The 16,465-nt window shown below is 42.7% G+C and overlaps 1 protein-coding gene across 2 annotated transcripts in view; it reads right to left on the bottom strand.

Annotated features, from left to right (window-relative positions):
- Positions 1–16,465, bottom strand: part of bckdhb (branched chain keto acid dehydrogenase E1 subunit beta) — a 46,940-nt gene that overhangs the window by 20,939 nt on the left and 9,536 nt on the right. For both annotated transcript variants that reach the window (XM_068569879.1, XM_068569880.1), the window contains 2 exons: positions 13,864–13,961; positions 12,197–12,307 (listed from right to left, as the gene is read on the bottom strand). In XM_068569879.1, coding sequence (XP_068425980.1) covers positions 12,197–12,307; positions 13,864–13,961 — 209 coding nt within the window. The remainder of the gene's footprint in view (positions 1–12,196; positions 12,308–13,863; positions 13,962–16,465) is intronic.

Raw genomic sequence — 16,465 nt, 5'->3', positions numbered from 1 at the left:
GAAGCTTTAAACACAAACCTCCACAACAGGAAGCTTGTTTTATGGGTCCCAGTCCCCGTGACATTCCTACAGGAGCATAAGGACACCACAGCGGCGACATCATCTGGCTCTCATCAATCCTGTTGCAAAGTGAGGTTTTTTAAAATACCTCCTTTTTAGTCACTACTAATAAATTCTGTGGTGACAGTCGAATTTCTGTTGTGACAGTCAAAATACTTTAGCATTTTTGGAATGATTTCAGTTCTTTATCAATTGCCATTGTGCATGTACAGTATTTCAAAAAAGTGGGATTCATATATGTATTGAGTATCCACACCCTGAGTGCTTCCTGCTAATTTACCATCATCACAGCTGTAACCAGTGATGGACTCGGGGAGACCAGACTGCCAAAATTGAACACGCTCGACGCAGCACGCACTGGTCTGACGAATGCTGACAACAGCTAGGTGCAGCTAGGTGCTACGACATGATAAACTCCACTGAAGATACATTCAGCACAAATACGTCGGCCCAACGCACTTTCCCTCCTCAACAGAGCTTTGTTTTCTCTCTTGTTTTCTTCGAAAAAAGTAACATCTGTTGGGAATCAGTGCAAATGTTTGCAAACTAAACTGAATTACTTCATCTTTCCGAATGGAAGCTAGTTAGCCTAGATGGCTAGCTTCCACTTTCTGAGTGGAAAACAAATTTATCCAAACAATTCATCCTCCCAAATCTTGAATGCTGCAAAGACAAATGTCATGAATCGCACGGGAAAGAGGATATAAAAATAAATAAAAACAGAACTAGCTAAGAGGCATCTTCTAAAAACAAATCGCTTTAAAATGTCAGCCACCAGATGCTGTGGGAAACACTCACCAAGAGATCTGACATTTAGGCTTGGTTTACAGCAAGATGTCCAAAAATACGTGCTTTTTGTTTTGGAAAAAAAAAGTTAAATTTTGGGACTTCGGTACAAAAGAGTGCCATCAGTGTGCCGGCCAAACTGTGAAGTCTGAAGTGCAATAAAAAAATCCAAACCTCAAAATGCAAAGTCTAAGAAAACATGAAAAATAATTGAGCCTAAACAATTGTCAATAATTCCCAATTATTCTTTATGACAGATAACTTCAAAATATTGCATTAAACGAAATGAAAGGATAACACATTAGCACATTGTTCATTTTAAGAGCTGCTGTGAAAAGATGAACATAAAAGCCTTCTTTTTAGAATCGTGGAAATATTTATTACTTTTTGGTATTAGGTTATGTAATGGACTTCATGATTTATAGCCGACTATTAAAGGACCCGGAGAATCCCTGGGCAACAGATCTATCTGCTGGTATGTGCTGTACGTGTACGGACCTCCTGGATGTTTTGGTGTGACTTCAGACAGACTTTTCCACTCAGCAGGCTGACCTTGATGATCTAAAATCGACCCACACCTCTGGCCGAGGCTCCTGACCTAACTCGTCCTCTTCAGTGGAAAACTGGAGACCTGGCCCCAAAAAACAACATGCGGTCTGATATAAAGTGCCTTTTTGCTTTTTAGAGAGATAGATAGAACATCTGTCACTGCCACGGCAATCATCATCATTATTATTTTTGCCATGTGCGCTTGGCCATCATCAACTCGTGAGGAAAATTGAAGCGAAAAGTGTGATTTCTCTGCCTCATTTTGATGTTTCAGCCCATTTTCAACAGTATTTGGTAATTACTCTCATGTGTTTGATCTGTATGGGAGACCCGGGATGAGTGGCTCAGTGGGCTGGTCTGTGGTAATCACTGGCTCGTGTGTCTCTTCCAAAACAAAACAACCACGGCTAATATTAACAATGTGTCCCACTTCTCACTGTCTATCACGGGCCTGTGTGATTCTTCAATGCGTGGAGGTGTGGACTTAGCCACATTTTTCCAGTGAGTGACACTGGGAAGAATTTGAGAAATCTCCAGTGCCTAGCGGTGGAATGTGAGCACGAGCTACTGCCGGGAGGAAGAATGGAAAAGAAGTCAGTAGCAGACAGTCAAATCAGGGGTTGAGGAGGGATTTGTGGAGACACAAAGGAGAGATTACTTGACGTTACAAAGTTGGGGTGGACCACATATGGGCTTCATCAAACCTAAACTCAGTGATGTAGATCTAATCTCGATAAAATGACTGGAAACTGAAGTGCTGGTCAAGGTTTTATTCTTTTTGCAGTGTTGCATTTATGCCATTTCTTCACCAGCGACACCAGAAAAGACATAAACAGGAGCTGGACCCATCACAGAAAAACAACGAGTATGAGTAATTTTCCACTGATATAACCATCGAAACACTGCGCTGTGGCACGACACATGACAGAATTATGACACACACATACACCCCAGCCAAAAGGGAAAAATGCCCCCCTTTTTCCCCCAGAAGCCCCCTTCATGACTTCATTATTAAACCGGCTTTTTCTTGCCCCATGTTCTCTTCTCTCCACAAAGTCCTGCTGGTCTGGTCCAAAGAGCCCAGTGTTAACATCGTAATTACAGTCGTGGGCTACAATAATAGGAATGCAGGGAGTGCGGCCCAAACCTCTGGCCACTTTCTTCCTGTGCCATTTTCTTCTGCTTTAGATTGTTTCCAGTGTGTGCGCGACAGTGGGCCAAAGATATTAGGAGTGTTGTGGTGGGCCCGTGAGCCGATACTGGCGGAGTACCCACAACTGAAAAGGGCAACACGGGCAGGGGCCCGGTCTGTCTGTGCGCTAATCGCTATCAGGCTGCCTGGCCTGTCTCCGGACCACAGACAAGGATAAAGGCAGCATCTGTTCACTGCTGAGCGGGAAATCTAAATATGTAAGTGCCGAAATAAATTTGGGCGTCTCCACCAATTGGTAAACACAATGGATGGCGTGTCCGGCAAGTTAATCAAAGGTTTTACATCTTCTGTCTGGTCTATTTTTCCTGGGAACGATCCTTTGGCGCACAGCAGGGGTTACCATCATTTCCAAGAGATATTTTTCCTTTTCATTTCCAACATCCTACAGATGTGGAATTCTCGTTTGTTGAATTTGTAAGCGTTGGACCTGCGAATAGCCAACTTTGAGGACGTTTTTTAGATGCTTATGCCTAATTCATACTTGTGTGGAAAAAGCTTCTGCCGAGCCGCAGAGATGACTTTTCCTGATAAGTACCTCTAGTCCTCTTACAACAACCACCACTATCTTATTTATTCGAGATAAAAAGAGCTCCTCTTCTTCATCCTACTCTTCCATAATTGCCTTCCAGTCCTGGATTTGTGTTGGGACAAACTTGCATGGAACTGTTGAATCATGCCTATGAAATAAACCAAAGACTGCTCGACAAAATGATTTGAAAACCACAGGACCAAATCAAAAATAAATGACATGCTGTGCTGTGAAATCATGGCGCGCGCAAAGGATGCCCGCGCAGAATGCATTGCACATTAGACATTATGTTTAATCACCACAGAACAGAGGACGGCTGGTTCCTAACTTTACCCGCTCTTCTCTCTTCCCGCTGTGTCTCTTTAGCTGCTGTCGCACCCACACAGATCATTCAGTGATTGAACTTATCGGATATCAAACAAACTCTACAGTTCTGTGTTTCTTGTATTTGCTCGTATGCGCAGAAATGGCTGCAGCAGTCTTTCCTCGTTGCTTTAATGAGACCGGCAACACCGGTTGATGTTGGTGTAATTCAAGCATTGCACAGATTAGGCAGACCGTAAATGTAGAAAGAAAATCAGACAGTGAGGAGTAAAGTAACTGATTGGATGAAGTAACTGAAGAGTAAATGGGGTCTTTGGCTGATGTGTCCTTTCAGATGCGCTTCTTCTTTTTTCATATTGAATCAGATGAGACACTAAAGGCATGGCAGGTAATCTTCTAACATCTTTCTGATATTTTTGTTCAAATTGTCATTACATCCTGATAGCAATCATTTAATAAATTACGCTGGCAAAACATTTTTAATAATCTTCTCAGCACTGTCTTGCCAGATTTAGCAATATTAGGAGCTAGCGATGAACGCTACTTTAAGAAATAGATGTCTGACCCTGGGTTGGATTTTTAGATTGATCAACACGCAACATCCTATTTCTCATGTTTTATATTTCCTCATTATTTCAAGTGTTTTAGATTGACATTAAAGCAATGATTAATTCTGTCATTTCTATGTATGCATTGCTTTAACGGTACCGTTGTGTTGTTCCGATAGGGATCGTCTAATATAATTGTAGAATTCTTGACAATTATTGCAAGAAAAAATGAAAATTGTATCAGACACGGGAATGCTTAAAACTCATTTATCTTGCCAGGATTACTGTCCAGATCGTTTTGCTGTAGCCTTGCTCTTATTTGAGTAACACTTGCATAATTTCATTGGAAACCAGCCCATTCTTATTCTTATTCACAGTAGAAACCGGCCAGTCCGAGTTCATCATCTGCACACCACCTGCTGGAGCCATAATTAGCCGTTCTAGACCAATATCATAATGGCAAAGCTCAAGGCTCATCTTCCTTACTGGGAAATGAGCAGAAAAAAAAGAACTGGCCTTCATTTCAACTGTATGCTTGTCAGTTGGAAACGCAAAAGGTCACAGGACGCTGTGCCTGGAACGAGGATGAGGAGTGATGTCGCGAGGGCCAGATTGTGTCATGGGACACCGCCGTATCTTCACTGAAGGGGAGAGCTGGATCTCTGCTGGTGGAGTACAATCGGTGAACAAGTTCAAAAGTTGGGTTTCAGTAACAGAAGTGTGGTCACATCTTAATTAAAAGCTGCTGTGCCCATGTCCACGTGCCACATGCAAACCCGGAAGGTTGCTCTGAACCAGCATTTGCCAGTAGACTTTCCATGTGGCCGGACAGAAACCTGGTTTCATTGGAAAAGCTCCACACATTTTCATAATTCAACATGATTGTTAGGATAATTAGGTTGCTATTAGGTACACGGCAAAGCAGTGTGAAGGGGTAAGGAAAGTATTCTGTCCTTGAGAAATATAAACTTTTCTCTTTTCTCTGGCTTTTAATCAATAATAAAAAATAAACATTCACACCTGACCAATTGACAAAAAAAATAAATGCTTCAAGTTGTGGAAAGTATCTGACGTCATCATAAGTTACTTTGTAGAGGAGCGTGGGGTCTCCTGTGAACAGAGACAACTCTCGATGTTTACTACTAAAAAACGATTCTGCCAGATGGGCCTGAAAAATCTTGTGTCCAAATTGGGGAAACCGAAGAAAAAAAAACCCTGGCAGATTCTTTTCAAAAGGAAAACTGATCGTCAATTTGAATTCTCACTTAACCACAATAATTCTGAGACTTGAACTTTTCTGATATTAAATCAAATTCTCCAAGACTCATGTACCGAGCTTGAGCGAGTGAGTTCAGGGGTAAAACTCATCTCTATTGTTCGCTTTTTCCTTCTGGAAGCAACAGCCAGACTACTTTATTGGTCATAAATATTGAAAATTATGGTTTTTATTCATTATCAAAAGATTGTTTCCATCTGAGGAAGTCTGAATCGGTTTTACATAAATACAGACAATCAAAAATGTTCCAAAGTACCATCTTGTTAATGTTCCATATGGTTTGGTCGCAAATGTTTGGGAATATTTTCCATCGGCCCACGGCACACTGCTCTGCAGAAATCTCTTAATGGCAACCTCATGTGACAGATCATTCACCCCATATAATTATGGTAGGTGGTATTAAAACAATAACAACCACAGCCGTCAAGGCTAAAACAACAGGTTGAACTTGACATTGAGCACGAGGCGCTGGCGGCTGCCGGGCTCCGTTTGCCTTCGCGTGAGCTTCCACCTCAGCGCACGACAAACAAACACGTCGCGCTCGGCGTCCTGCCCACCTGCTGCCAATCGCTTTTGTTTGCCAGCCATTTTGGTTCTCGGGGACACACATTACAGCTTGGCCACATTAGGAGAAAGTGAGAGGGGTGAGCGGAGCACTGATAAGGAGGTTTTATCTGTGCCGTGTGTCAACAGACTCCAGAGCACTCAGAACATGCAGACTTTGCAACCTGCATCACTTCCAAGAATCGGAACAGATGCTGCACACTCCCTCTTTAAGCACTCCCCCGACTCCTCTTCCCCCATCAACCACCCATTATATCCTGCCTGCGTTTGTGACTTAGACAGAACGGTTTCTTGTGCACTGTAAGACTTAACGTATTAGTGCACTTGTGCGCGTCAAGTCCTGAAGTGACTCCTTCCTGCATATGGTTTGAGGGGGTTGAACGGGTTCAGAAAAATTGCTTGCTTCACGGCGAGGGCTAAGATCCAGGCAGCGCTGCAGTCACAGACTTCAGCTGGAGCGCAGGCCAACAGAACTTCTAATCGAAGGGGAAAGTGTAAGCACATTTAAGGGATGACAATGAGCTGGAGAAGCCTTAGGAGGCACACCAGGGACCCAACAGGCCAGCTCACGTCCTGCTCCAAAGTAGCCATACATAGTGATTGGTTCATCAAATCGAGATGTCCTCGTGTCAAACATTTAAAAGCATGCACTTCGCCGTGATTTCACACAACGTCACTGTTTTGTCAGTCCGACAATATCCACAACTCCCCAGCAAAGCAGCTATTTGTTTGTTAACTTGGCTTGATGTTTTTTCTTTGCATAGCGCATGACTGTGGTGCAGGGATACCATCTACAATGTTCGTCATCCACCTTTTCAAGCCTGCAGGGGAATAGTGTTCAATACTCAGGATGGATTCTTTTGAGGGATGATGATTTTAAAGGTCTTAAAAAAGGCACAGATGGGACTTGCAAACTCTCCGGCTAGCACGGACTTGCTCAGCGAACATGTGCTTACACTTTCTTTGGCTCAAAATGAACACAAATTTGAGGGATGAGTCCAATGATACTGAGAGAGTGCAACAAAAGGAAGAGATAATAAAGAAGAAAATAAGACAGGTTGAGCTTTGGGCTTAGTGAGTAACTAAGAGACACCAACACAACAGAGGCTATAAAAACAGCGTCTTCGTATTTTACCACTCCTTACAGCCTCTTGGCTTACTGCATCTGGTGCGGTGACCTTTAATAATAAGTATTAGGGACGTAAAGTTGACCCATTAAATACATCATAGTACTAAAAAGAAGAAACACAAGTACACGTTCAACTCTATTGTAAGGTTGTTACAAACATTGCACAGTGTCACACACATTTATGGATGCCGCAGAGAAAAACAAATGTATAACCGTTGACTTAACTATATTTATAACTGGATGCAACACCTTACATGCACAGGTTTACATTTTTTGAGTAAAGAGATGACAGATCTAAAAATGTATATTACGGCAAATTTATAGTTATATTTTTTGTATTTTGTATTCTGCCAAATTAGTATTAATGCCAATGGCTGGTTAAAACACGGCATTATAATATTGTGAAGGTAATTGTTGTCACAATAATGAAGTTCATTATGAAATTTGCACTACTTCATGCATGCTGTTCGTGCAGCCATCAGCATGTCAGAAATCAGAAATCCATTTCATCAAATAGCAATTGTGAAACAGAAATGATGGGAACGCATCGAAAACCACCAAACAGATGTCAGCATGTCAGCATATAGACACATTTTACCATAAAACATAACTTGGCTGATTATTCTCAATAGCAGGTATTGAACCTTTTAAGTTAACTAGGCTATGCTGGAAAGTATGCTGGTCAACCCAACAAGTTCATCATGGATTATAGTTATTGACTTGGCTTTTCATCAAAAGCTTTAAAATGGAGAATTTAGTTGGTGAAATCTTAAACCCCAGAAAGAAAGAAAGGACCCACTCATGAGATTAATTCACCGAATCTCACTTCAAATAAAAATAAAAAAAACGCAATGGAAAAGTTGGCAGCACTGTAACTAACGTTTTTAAGTTTTCAACAACAGTTGGCATCCATAGATGTTGCATTACCTCCATCTACTGGAGAGCGCTGGTCCAGTAGGCCAAAGCACCAAAAACAGATCTAAAATGCTAAGTTGAGTGAATGTCATCAGGACATATTAATATGACAATGCATTTGTACAGCTGTTTGTGTTTATTTACAAATGGTGATACACGAGTTTTGAATTAGAGGCACAGTCCGCAATTAACAGATCACTCCGCAAAAATTTGTGCATTGAGTTTTACGAGGAACAAGTCACGTTACTTTTTTACGAGTCACATGCTTCCAGTATTAGTGGACTCTGTGTGACACAGCACGGCAGAACAGTCGCAAAAGAATCCACACAAGTGAGTGGAAACTCACGAATATATTTCCTTTGAAAAGGAGTTGTAAATTAGCGGCAGGGATACAAATACAGATTTACAAACAAACCACCCGGCATTTATTTGTGCACTGTCTTTTACGAGTTACGAGACTTGTTTATGAATATTTATAAGACTTTTTTTGTTGTTTTCATACCAAAAAGGCGTTCTCCAATTGCTCAGCTTGACCTATTGGGTAAACTTTGCAGTGAACTAAAGCTATTACATAAAATGCAAAACACGCACAAGGAATGCCACGCTGATCGGATAATGACGACACCAAAACAACTGCGGACGGAAACGGTATTTGGGCTGTATGCCGCAGGCGAGGCTGTTTGCTAACTTTGCAAAGAGACAAGTTTGACCACTCAGCTGCCAACAGGTGAGGCAGCTGAGACGTAAACTGTACTTCTTAGTCAACCTTAGTTTGAATTGGTTTGAACTTAACTGTTTGAAAAACAAAGACCATGAGGGATAAAAAGGTGACCTTAGTTCCTCATTAGTTTTCTTGATGACTCAGGGTAAATGAACTGTACATGCATAGTGCTTTTCTAATCTTTCTAATGTCTGGCACGGGGACGCATCGACTTGGACTAGCAAAGGCGGGAATTGAACCGCCGATCCTTTGATTGAAGGACGACACACTCTACACACAAGGACTTTGGAGCCCTTCTTCAGTGCTTTCCTAAGCGTTGCAACTTCATCTTGGCCACATCGGCTAACTGATGCTAGTGGGTTTGTCTTTGACAGGCACTGTTTACAGCAGCACTCACAGTCCAGACGTTACAGTAAAAGGAGAACCACTGACGGGAAAACAAGAAGCTTTTTTGTTTTGTTTTGTCGAGGTCCCCGAGCTGCTGCCCAGCAGGACCTGTGTGTGGTGCAGTGGTTGGTGCCGTTTCCAGGGTCAAAGAACGCGATGGCGGTATTACAGTGAGCCACTCTGATACTTCACTGGCTGGATCTGGAATCTGGAAAAAAAAACAACCTGAGAATGAGGCTGAATCAGCAACGACGGACTAAACCAATAATGAGACCAGAGATGTTTTTGTACCGCCGATCAGCCAACTCTTAGAAATGTGGGTACATACGGTACGAATGGACGGAAATGTTGACAAGCTGGCTATCTGATCAACAGTGAGAGTCATTAAACAACAGGGAGTGACGCAGGCCGCTCGGTGAGGACTCCAAAAGCTCTCAGGCAGCCGTGTGCGCCTGTGAACATCTCCACGGGCACTCGGTCCAAACGCTACAGGGAGACTTTCCGCAGCGTATCATCTGAGCCATTGGTCTGGCAGAGGTAAACCAGCCATTTTGTTCATCCCATAAAGAACAAACATTACATTTACTGGACTGCTCAGCTCAAGACGGCGGGTCAAAAGAAAAAAGCGCTCACTTTTTCTCGACGTTTACAGCAATTTCTGCCCATGATTCCTCTCATTAACGGAAGGGTTGAATATATTTAGATCCAAGTATAGCTGGGAGCTGCCAGAAAGGATTCTTCAGGAAACAGAAAGATGGCATGCGCATCCAGAGCGCTGCCTTAATGATCTCTCATGAAAGACACATCATTCTTCATTTATGTTACACACAAACCACGCTTAAAAAAAACATGCTGACAACATATAAATCAGCTCATCACACAACACATGCGCATGTGCACACATCCCCAGACTGAAAGATGTGCAGGGTAAATGTGACTCACATGGAATTTTAATTGGCTGCCAGCAGCCGGATGTGTGCGTCTGTGGCCTATCTCCCCGTCTGCACACTCACCGCATCTGACGGACAGTTAATAAGCGGGACGAGAGGGAAAAAAAAGGCCAGCTTTACAGAAGATGCCGTGCTTGCCGGAAAAAGGCTCAACACCAGGTGTCCAATCTTTTGAATTAAGAAGTTGACACAGTGGTTTGGCTACTCCCTTACTACCACTCAGAAGAGAACTGAAAATACATTCATCAGAAGATGGCAACCTTTACAAAAAGCTCCACAAGTTGCCAAACTAAGTACAAGTAAAAGATCAAGGAATTAGTATCAGACCCGGGAGGGAAATAATCATGCGCCGAAGTCCTCAAACGGTGCTGCGGGTAGATATTCCACCTGGAGTGGTTCTGCACGTGTGGGCTGTATGACTCTGAACGTCTGAGCATCGGCTAAAGCTGCAGCCACAGAACCAACCAGATGCCATGCTGGTCCGGAGCAGCAGCAGCTGGTTAGGGCACCGCTGTGAGGGGTTATCGAGGACACGAGAGGCTGCGTTTCTCAATTCAAGCATGATACCTTCGGCGCGGCTGCAAAGAACTGTGCGGGCAAACTTATGAACATGCCCGTCTCTGCAGGCGCTCAGTGTAGAATAAACAGAACCACGTGTATTTGCAACTCCTGTTTGGAGTAAAACCCTTAGACGGGGGCTAACACATTAAGAGACGACTGTTGCCCAGTGGTGAGCAGGGTTTTCCTTCAATCAGAGGAGCGGTGGTTCCATCCCCGGCTCCGCTAGCTCATGTGTCCATGGGCGAGACACTTATTCTAGGGCTGTAATTAACAATTATTTTATCTGCCAACTATTTTCTCAATTCATTGATTAGTCTTTGACAATATCTTAAATCAGCTTGTTTTGTCCAACCTGACAGTCCAAAACAAGAAGCGATTACATTTTAAAATATATAAATATAGATCATCGGCTAAAGGAGCTTGAAGATTTTTTTGAATTTACATGAGAATCAATGATAGGTATATCCATGTAATGAAACAGTAGCTTAACTGCCCAGAAAAATAAAAGAAAGGGCACAGAATGTGACTGCATGCGCGTGCGTGTGCGTGTGTGTGTGTGTGTGTGTGTGTGTGCGCGCAAAGCAGGTTTGTGCAGAAACTGGTTAATGTGTTTGACATGGACAGACTTTCAAGAGGGCATTTGGTTGGAGGAAATGACAAGGAGAGATGCTGTTGACAAGCCCGAGGTGGCAGGCCTGGCATTAGGCCCACTAAGCAGCACATAAACACTCTATTCAATTTCATGGCAGTTGTTTTAATGGGGAACTACAACGAAAAAGAAAAAAAATAAATAAATCACCACATTCACTAGAGAAGTCCCCTCTTTGAGCAAACAATCTGTCACCGACTACTGCCAGTTGCAAGTCCTTCAGCGGCAGCACGATACTACAGTCTCTGCCGTTCGTTCCAATCGACTCCCTCTTAAATTACTGCTCTTGTACCGCAATTTCATCCTGTTCTTTAACTGCTGGTTATAAGTTTTGCTTGGCAGCCGGAGCGGCACGGTGCTCACGGACAACATTGTAGGTTTCACCAAAGGAACATGAAAATTGGACTATAAATTTGCTAAATTAAAATGTATGACTTAACAGAACGAGACACATTCGAGGGCCATTGACATTTTTTTTTTTATTTTTAAAGCGCCGTCCTGCGAGTGGAGCGGATGTGTATGACTGGGAAGCTCCTAGAAGTTTGGTTTTCATATACAAAGAAGTTTTCAAATCTTCAGACTCCCTCCTGCTGTTGTAGTCTACTGACACTCGCCAATGATAACCAGGAAAGTCGCTGCCATTTCCCAAAATGTCTTGCTTTGTGCTCCATTTCCACCAATCGAAAATAAATAAAGACGGACTACCCACGGGAAAGCCTCTGAAATCCTCCCAAATTCAATATTTGGTTTTGGTGAGTGCCATAGTAGTGAGTGCCATAGTGTGTATCAAGCTACAAGCTACACACGGTGTGCAACCATCGATGCGCACAATGATATAATCAAACAATGATACGCACATGTTTTTTTAGAGTATTAGTTAACATGCAACGGTAAGAATTGCCACAAATGAAAAGAGAATAAGTCTGAGGATTCGTCTTTACTGGAAGCTTTTGTGTTTAGCGCTGTGTGTGTGTGTGTGATTGTGTGTGTGTGTGTGTGTGTGTGTGTGTGTGTGTGTGTGTGTGTGTGTCTTACCTTACAAACCGTTTCAACATCCCAGGGCAGGATGGTCTGTAGATCGATGAGCTCGCAAGACACTCCCAGTTTCTCTTGAGCCATATTGGCCACCTCCCTCATCACATGGATCTAAATGGAAGAAAAGAAAAACTTGAAACATAATGAGCTAATACAGTTTACATGTTGGCAAGGATTTCCTGCCTGCTACAAGATAAACAGTTCAACATTCATTGTGCATTATATGCATTTTGATTCTAATAGGCGCTAAAATATCTGGTGTGATTGATTAACTCCAGATGCTGCAGACCGTCGATATTTATTAGAATCCAAGCGCTCAAGTTATTATTAAAAATGCTGTTACAAACCGGCCAAAACACAAACAAGCAATTATGTAGTCCCATCACTGGCTCCAAATGTCCACAATAAAGTATTGGCATTGCATTGCACATAAACATAATGGTGTGTGTGTGTGTGCATAATAAATAGATAAATAAAGAATGAAATAGAGCAATAATAACTTTCACTGTCAAAAAAAGATATGAAAACTTAATGTTGAAATTGAAACAATAGCTATTTTTTTCTGCTGTTTTGCAGGCACACCAAAAATAACAATAAAAGCATTTTTTATTTTTTATTTTACTTGCTGCTGAGGAACATGCACAGCCTCCTACAGATCAGAGCCTAATAAACTGAAAGCCGAAAACAGCTATTTAAACATAAAAACATGGCGTGCAAGTTATTCCCAGCATTTGATCGTTTGTGTAATAAAGTACTGGAGTTCATGAAGTCCATATTTACTGGCAGGCATTATTGTAGCTTCTAAATAACTAATCACTAAGATTAATCTGAATCCTCAAGCTAACACAAACTCAATAACTGCAGGGATTTATGAGGGAATGGTGCTGCCTTTACATTACTTCCAGCTGATGAAGAGGATCTTTCTGAGGAAAAAAATCATTGACGGAGGGACTGTTGAGGCTATGGGGGGAAAACGACCTCTGTTTGGGCGATCAGAAACTGCAGACTGGGCTCATCCTTTCACTCCAATCTGTGAAAGATTGTTTTCTTTACTCTCATCTGCAACGGCCTGAAAGACGGGGGGAGTAATGAGGTGTGAGAGAAGAGAGGTATTTCAAAAAAAGGAGAGCCATGCTTTCCACTACTTCACTGGATTACCGTTCTTCTCTGTCCACCCTTCAACGATAATACGTCCCTTGATGGAGAACTTTTCCTTCAATGCCCCCCGACCGCCTTCCCGTGTTCTCGGGTACATTATGGCCTGGATAAGCCTGTTAAAGTGGCCAGGTTCAATCAAATTCGGGGAGGACACCCAGTGAGCTGCAGGCAGCTTGATACGGAACTGCAGAAAATAAAATCTCTCGGATGAAAAGACGGGCAACAATGGAAAGTGTGCGACGGAACATGCGGCGCGGACACACAAAGAGAGACAAGAGAAGCCTTGATGATGTGGATACGTTTGGGCAGATACAGCCGCGGACTGCCGGCTGAGACCCCTCGCTGGGACATAGGGGGCTAGTGGTGGACTTAAATTAATCCACTGCTCGCCTCTGTGGCTTTAAACGGCATTTAGTGGAGAGGAGACCAGGTTCCTTTTTCTCCTGTGGCCATGGAAAATGATCCAAGATGACAATGTGATACTGTCGGTGATGCACAGCAACGCCTACCTGCGTCCCCCAGGCAACCAGAGTGACATCATTTCCTTCCTGTAGGACCTCGGCCTGCGAGAGAGGGATGGTGTAGGGCTCCACGGGAACCTGCTCCACTGAGGGGAACACACACAATGGCAGATTAGTATTCCATCAGTGCTTTACCTGCAAACAAATGACATGCAAACTCCCGTGCAAAACAAACTGAGGTGGATTCTGAACACTGTGCATTATGTGGGTTTCATGTAAAATATTCAGTTCACGAACTGACCGAATCCTAAATGATGGACTAGATGACAAACTGGTGAAGTGACAGACCGCCAAAGAACACAATTCCTACTCTTTGGCTTATTACAAATGCTTTTTCATGCTTTTTTCCAGAACCTCATCTCCCAACAGAGACATAGTGTGCTTTTACCAGCACAATCTGATGCATGACATAACCTAATGATATCTTCCGCCAGCTGTGAGCCCCTAACCCTGATTAATCCCGACAACAAAACATTGGTGGTATGGGATATCAATCAGAAAAGTGGCCACATAAACGGGGCCTCGGCCCAAAAAGGGAGGCCTTGCAGCCGGCCTCTCTTTGATCCAAAGTCAAAGACAAAGTGCATGTAAGTATACGGTTTCAATAATAGTGAACAATGTCTTGGAAACATGAAGCATGGTCATGGAAATCATTACAATGCAAAAACTTATCATAAGCTCAAACCGCCGTCACTTTTAAACATGCAGCTTATTAGCGCTATTCATAGCGCCAAGACAAGAGATTATCACTAAAGGCAGTGTTTCAAACATCTTTGAATCTCATTCATCATTATGGCTTTGGCTGTAAAACACAGAGCATGGGATCTTAAAGCGTGAGTGGACTTTGAGCCGAACTGCTGAAAGCATTCCTACATGGCAACGCATGAAGTTAAATTTACAATTAAGCAGAGTCATTTTACTTCTGGGAGACGATGGGTTTGAGACCTTTCTGGAAACCTTGAATGACTTCAGAAACCGTAAAGAAAAGAACAAATTGTCCATGCGAACGACTATATTACAACAACATCAAAGGCTTGAGTGAAGCATATGCAACTCCTGATTTCAGCTTCCAGACGAGACAGAAAATAGGCCCTTTGCAGAAAGTTTAAAATGTAATTATGAAAACTGGGTTACGATTAAATAAGTGGAACCTCAGGCCCTCAAAACAGTGTGGCCTTGATGAGACAAGTGTGTGGTTTATATCCTCTTCTGCACGAGAAATGAGAGGCCGCTGCAATTAAAGGCATGACTTCATAATCCAGTAAGAGATCATTAGAGGCACGTGGACCTGGCAAGGGAGCTGGCTCCCTCTACACCTCAAGGGAATCAAAGGAACTCCTGAAACGCTACTAGCACAAAATCCCCCCGCCCCCGTATCAGACAGATGAGTGATTCATCAGCTAGTTTTCAAAACATAAAGAATCATAAAAAAAAACACACACACACATTTAGAAACGCTCCAAAAAACAGCAGGACCACATGCTAACCATTAAGTGAGATGTTCATTCTGTGCAGAATAAAATAACCTGGCAGACAACACATCTCTGGCACACAGCATATTACTCATGTACTATCTCATCACTTCCTGAGAGGCTAGTAAACCAAGATCCACATCAACTCTGCGCCAATACGAACAAAAACACCGCCAAGAACTCACGCCTGCCCTGTCAAACCACATCAGTCCAAGGCATCTTTCTAAAAGGTATCATATTATCATACCATGCTCGGACAGAACTGTACATTTTTCACATATGGACCAAATAAATTGACCACAGCTGTGCGGTATTAAAGACGTCAATAATACGCTTCCAGCAAGTATCTGCCTTTGTGTTTCCTTACATGTTCCACTTGCCACACTTTGTGTTTCGTAACAGCAGAGAAAAGGCACGACATCATCTTTTACAATGTTGCTATTCTATAAGAGTGGTCTATATACCATAAGGCCTGCTCACACAGGAATTTAAATTGCAGACATTTTGCAGCAAATTAAATGAACAACAACTGCAATAAGTATTTGCTCGCAGGTGCAAAGTAATTAAAGTCCTTTTCCAGCTAAATACTAGTGAAAGCTGACCAACAGCAAGCTGTCTTAAGACCTTTGATTGACTGGAGAGCCAGACGGTAAAAAAAAACAAACTGAAGGCTTTTGCAAGTTATTATCTCTGTTGCACAATGAAGTCTTTATCAACCTTCTCTGGAGGATGAACTGCAGCACAAAAGAAAAATGGTTTGCAGTCGTGGGAAATACACATCCCTAAAATGGTGGTGGAGGGGAGGACTCAGCTGGTCACTGCCAACACTTCACAGCCCATTTAGGTCGTCTGCTTCACGCTCAAGGTCCTGCTCGTGTAATGAGCATTGTTTGCAGTCGGGCATATTGATTGTTCCCTTGCCCCCACACCGCTAGACGGGAGAACATTTCAACAAGGTGTCCACGCGAACACATCAACGAACAAAAACAAAAAAAAGGGCTCAGTTCAGGGCTGCCCCCCTCCTTGTTTTGGTTTCAGTTGACGAGAATTTCTTAAGTCGGTTACTTAAGCTATTTCATGCTGAAAGCTACGAGAAAACACAAGATTTAAAGTGATGC

Source organism: Clinocottus analis, unplaced genomic scaffold (genome assembly GCF_023055335.1).
Source record: "Clinocottus analis isolate CAN_PGR_092001 unplaced genomic scaffold, fCliAna1.0.p SCAF_9, whole genome shotgun sequence".
Taxonomy (NCBI): domain Eukaryota; kingdom Metazoa; phylum Chordata; class Actinopteri; order Perciformes; family Cottidae; genus Clinocottus; species Clinocottus analis.
Note: the sequence above shows the minus strand (reverse complement) of the source record. Positions and strands in the feature narration are given on the sequence as shown.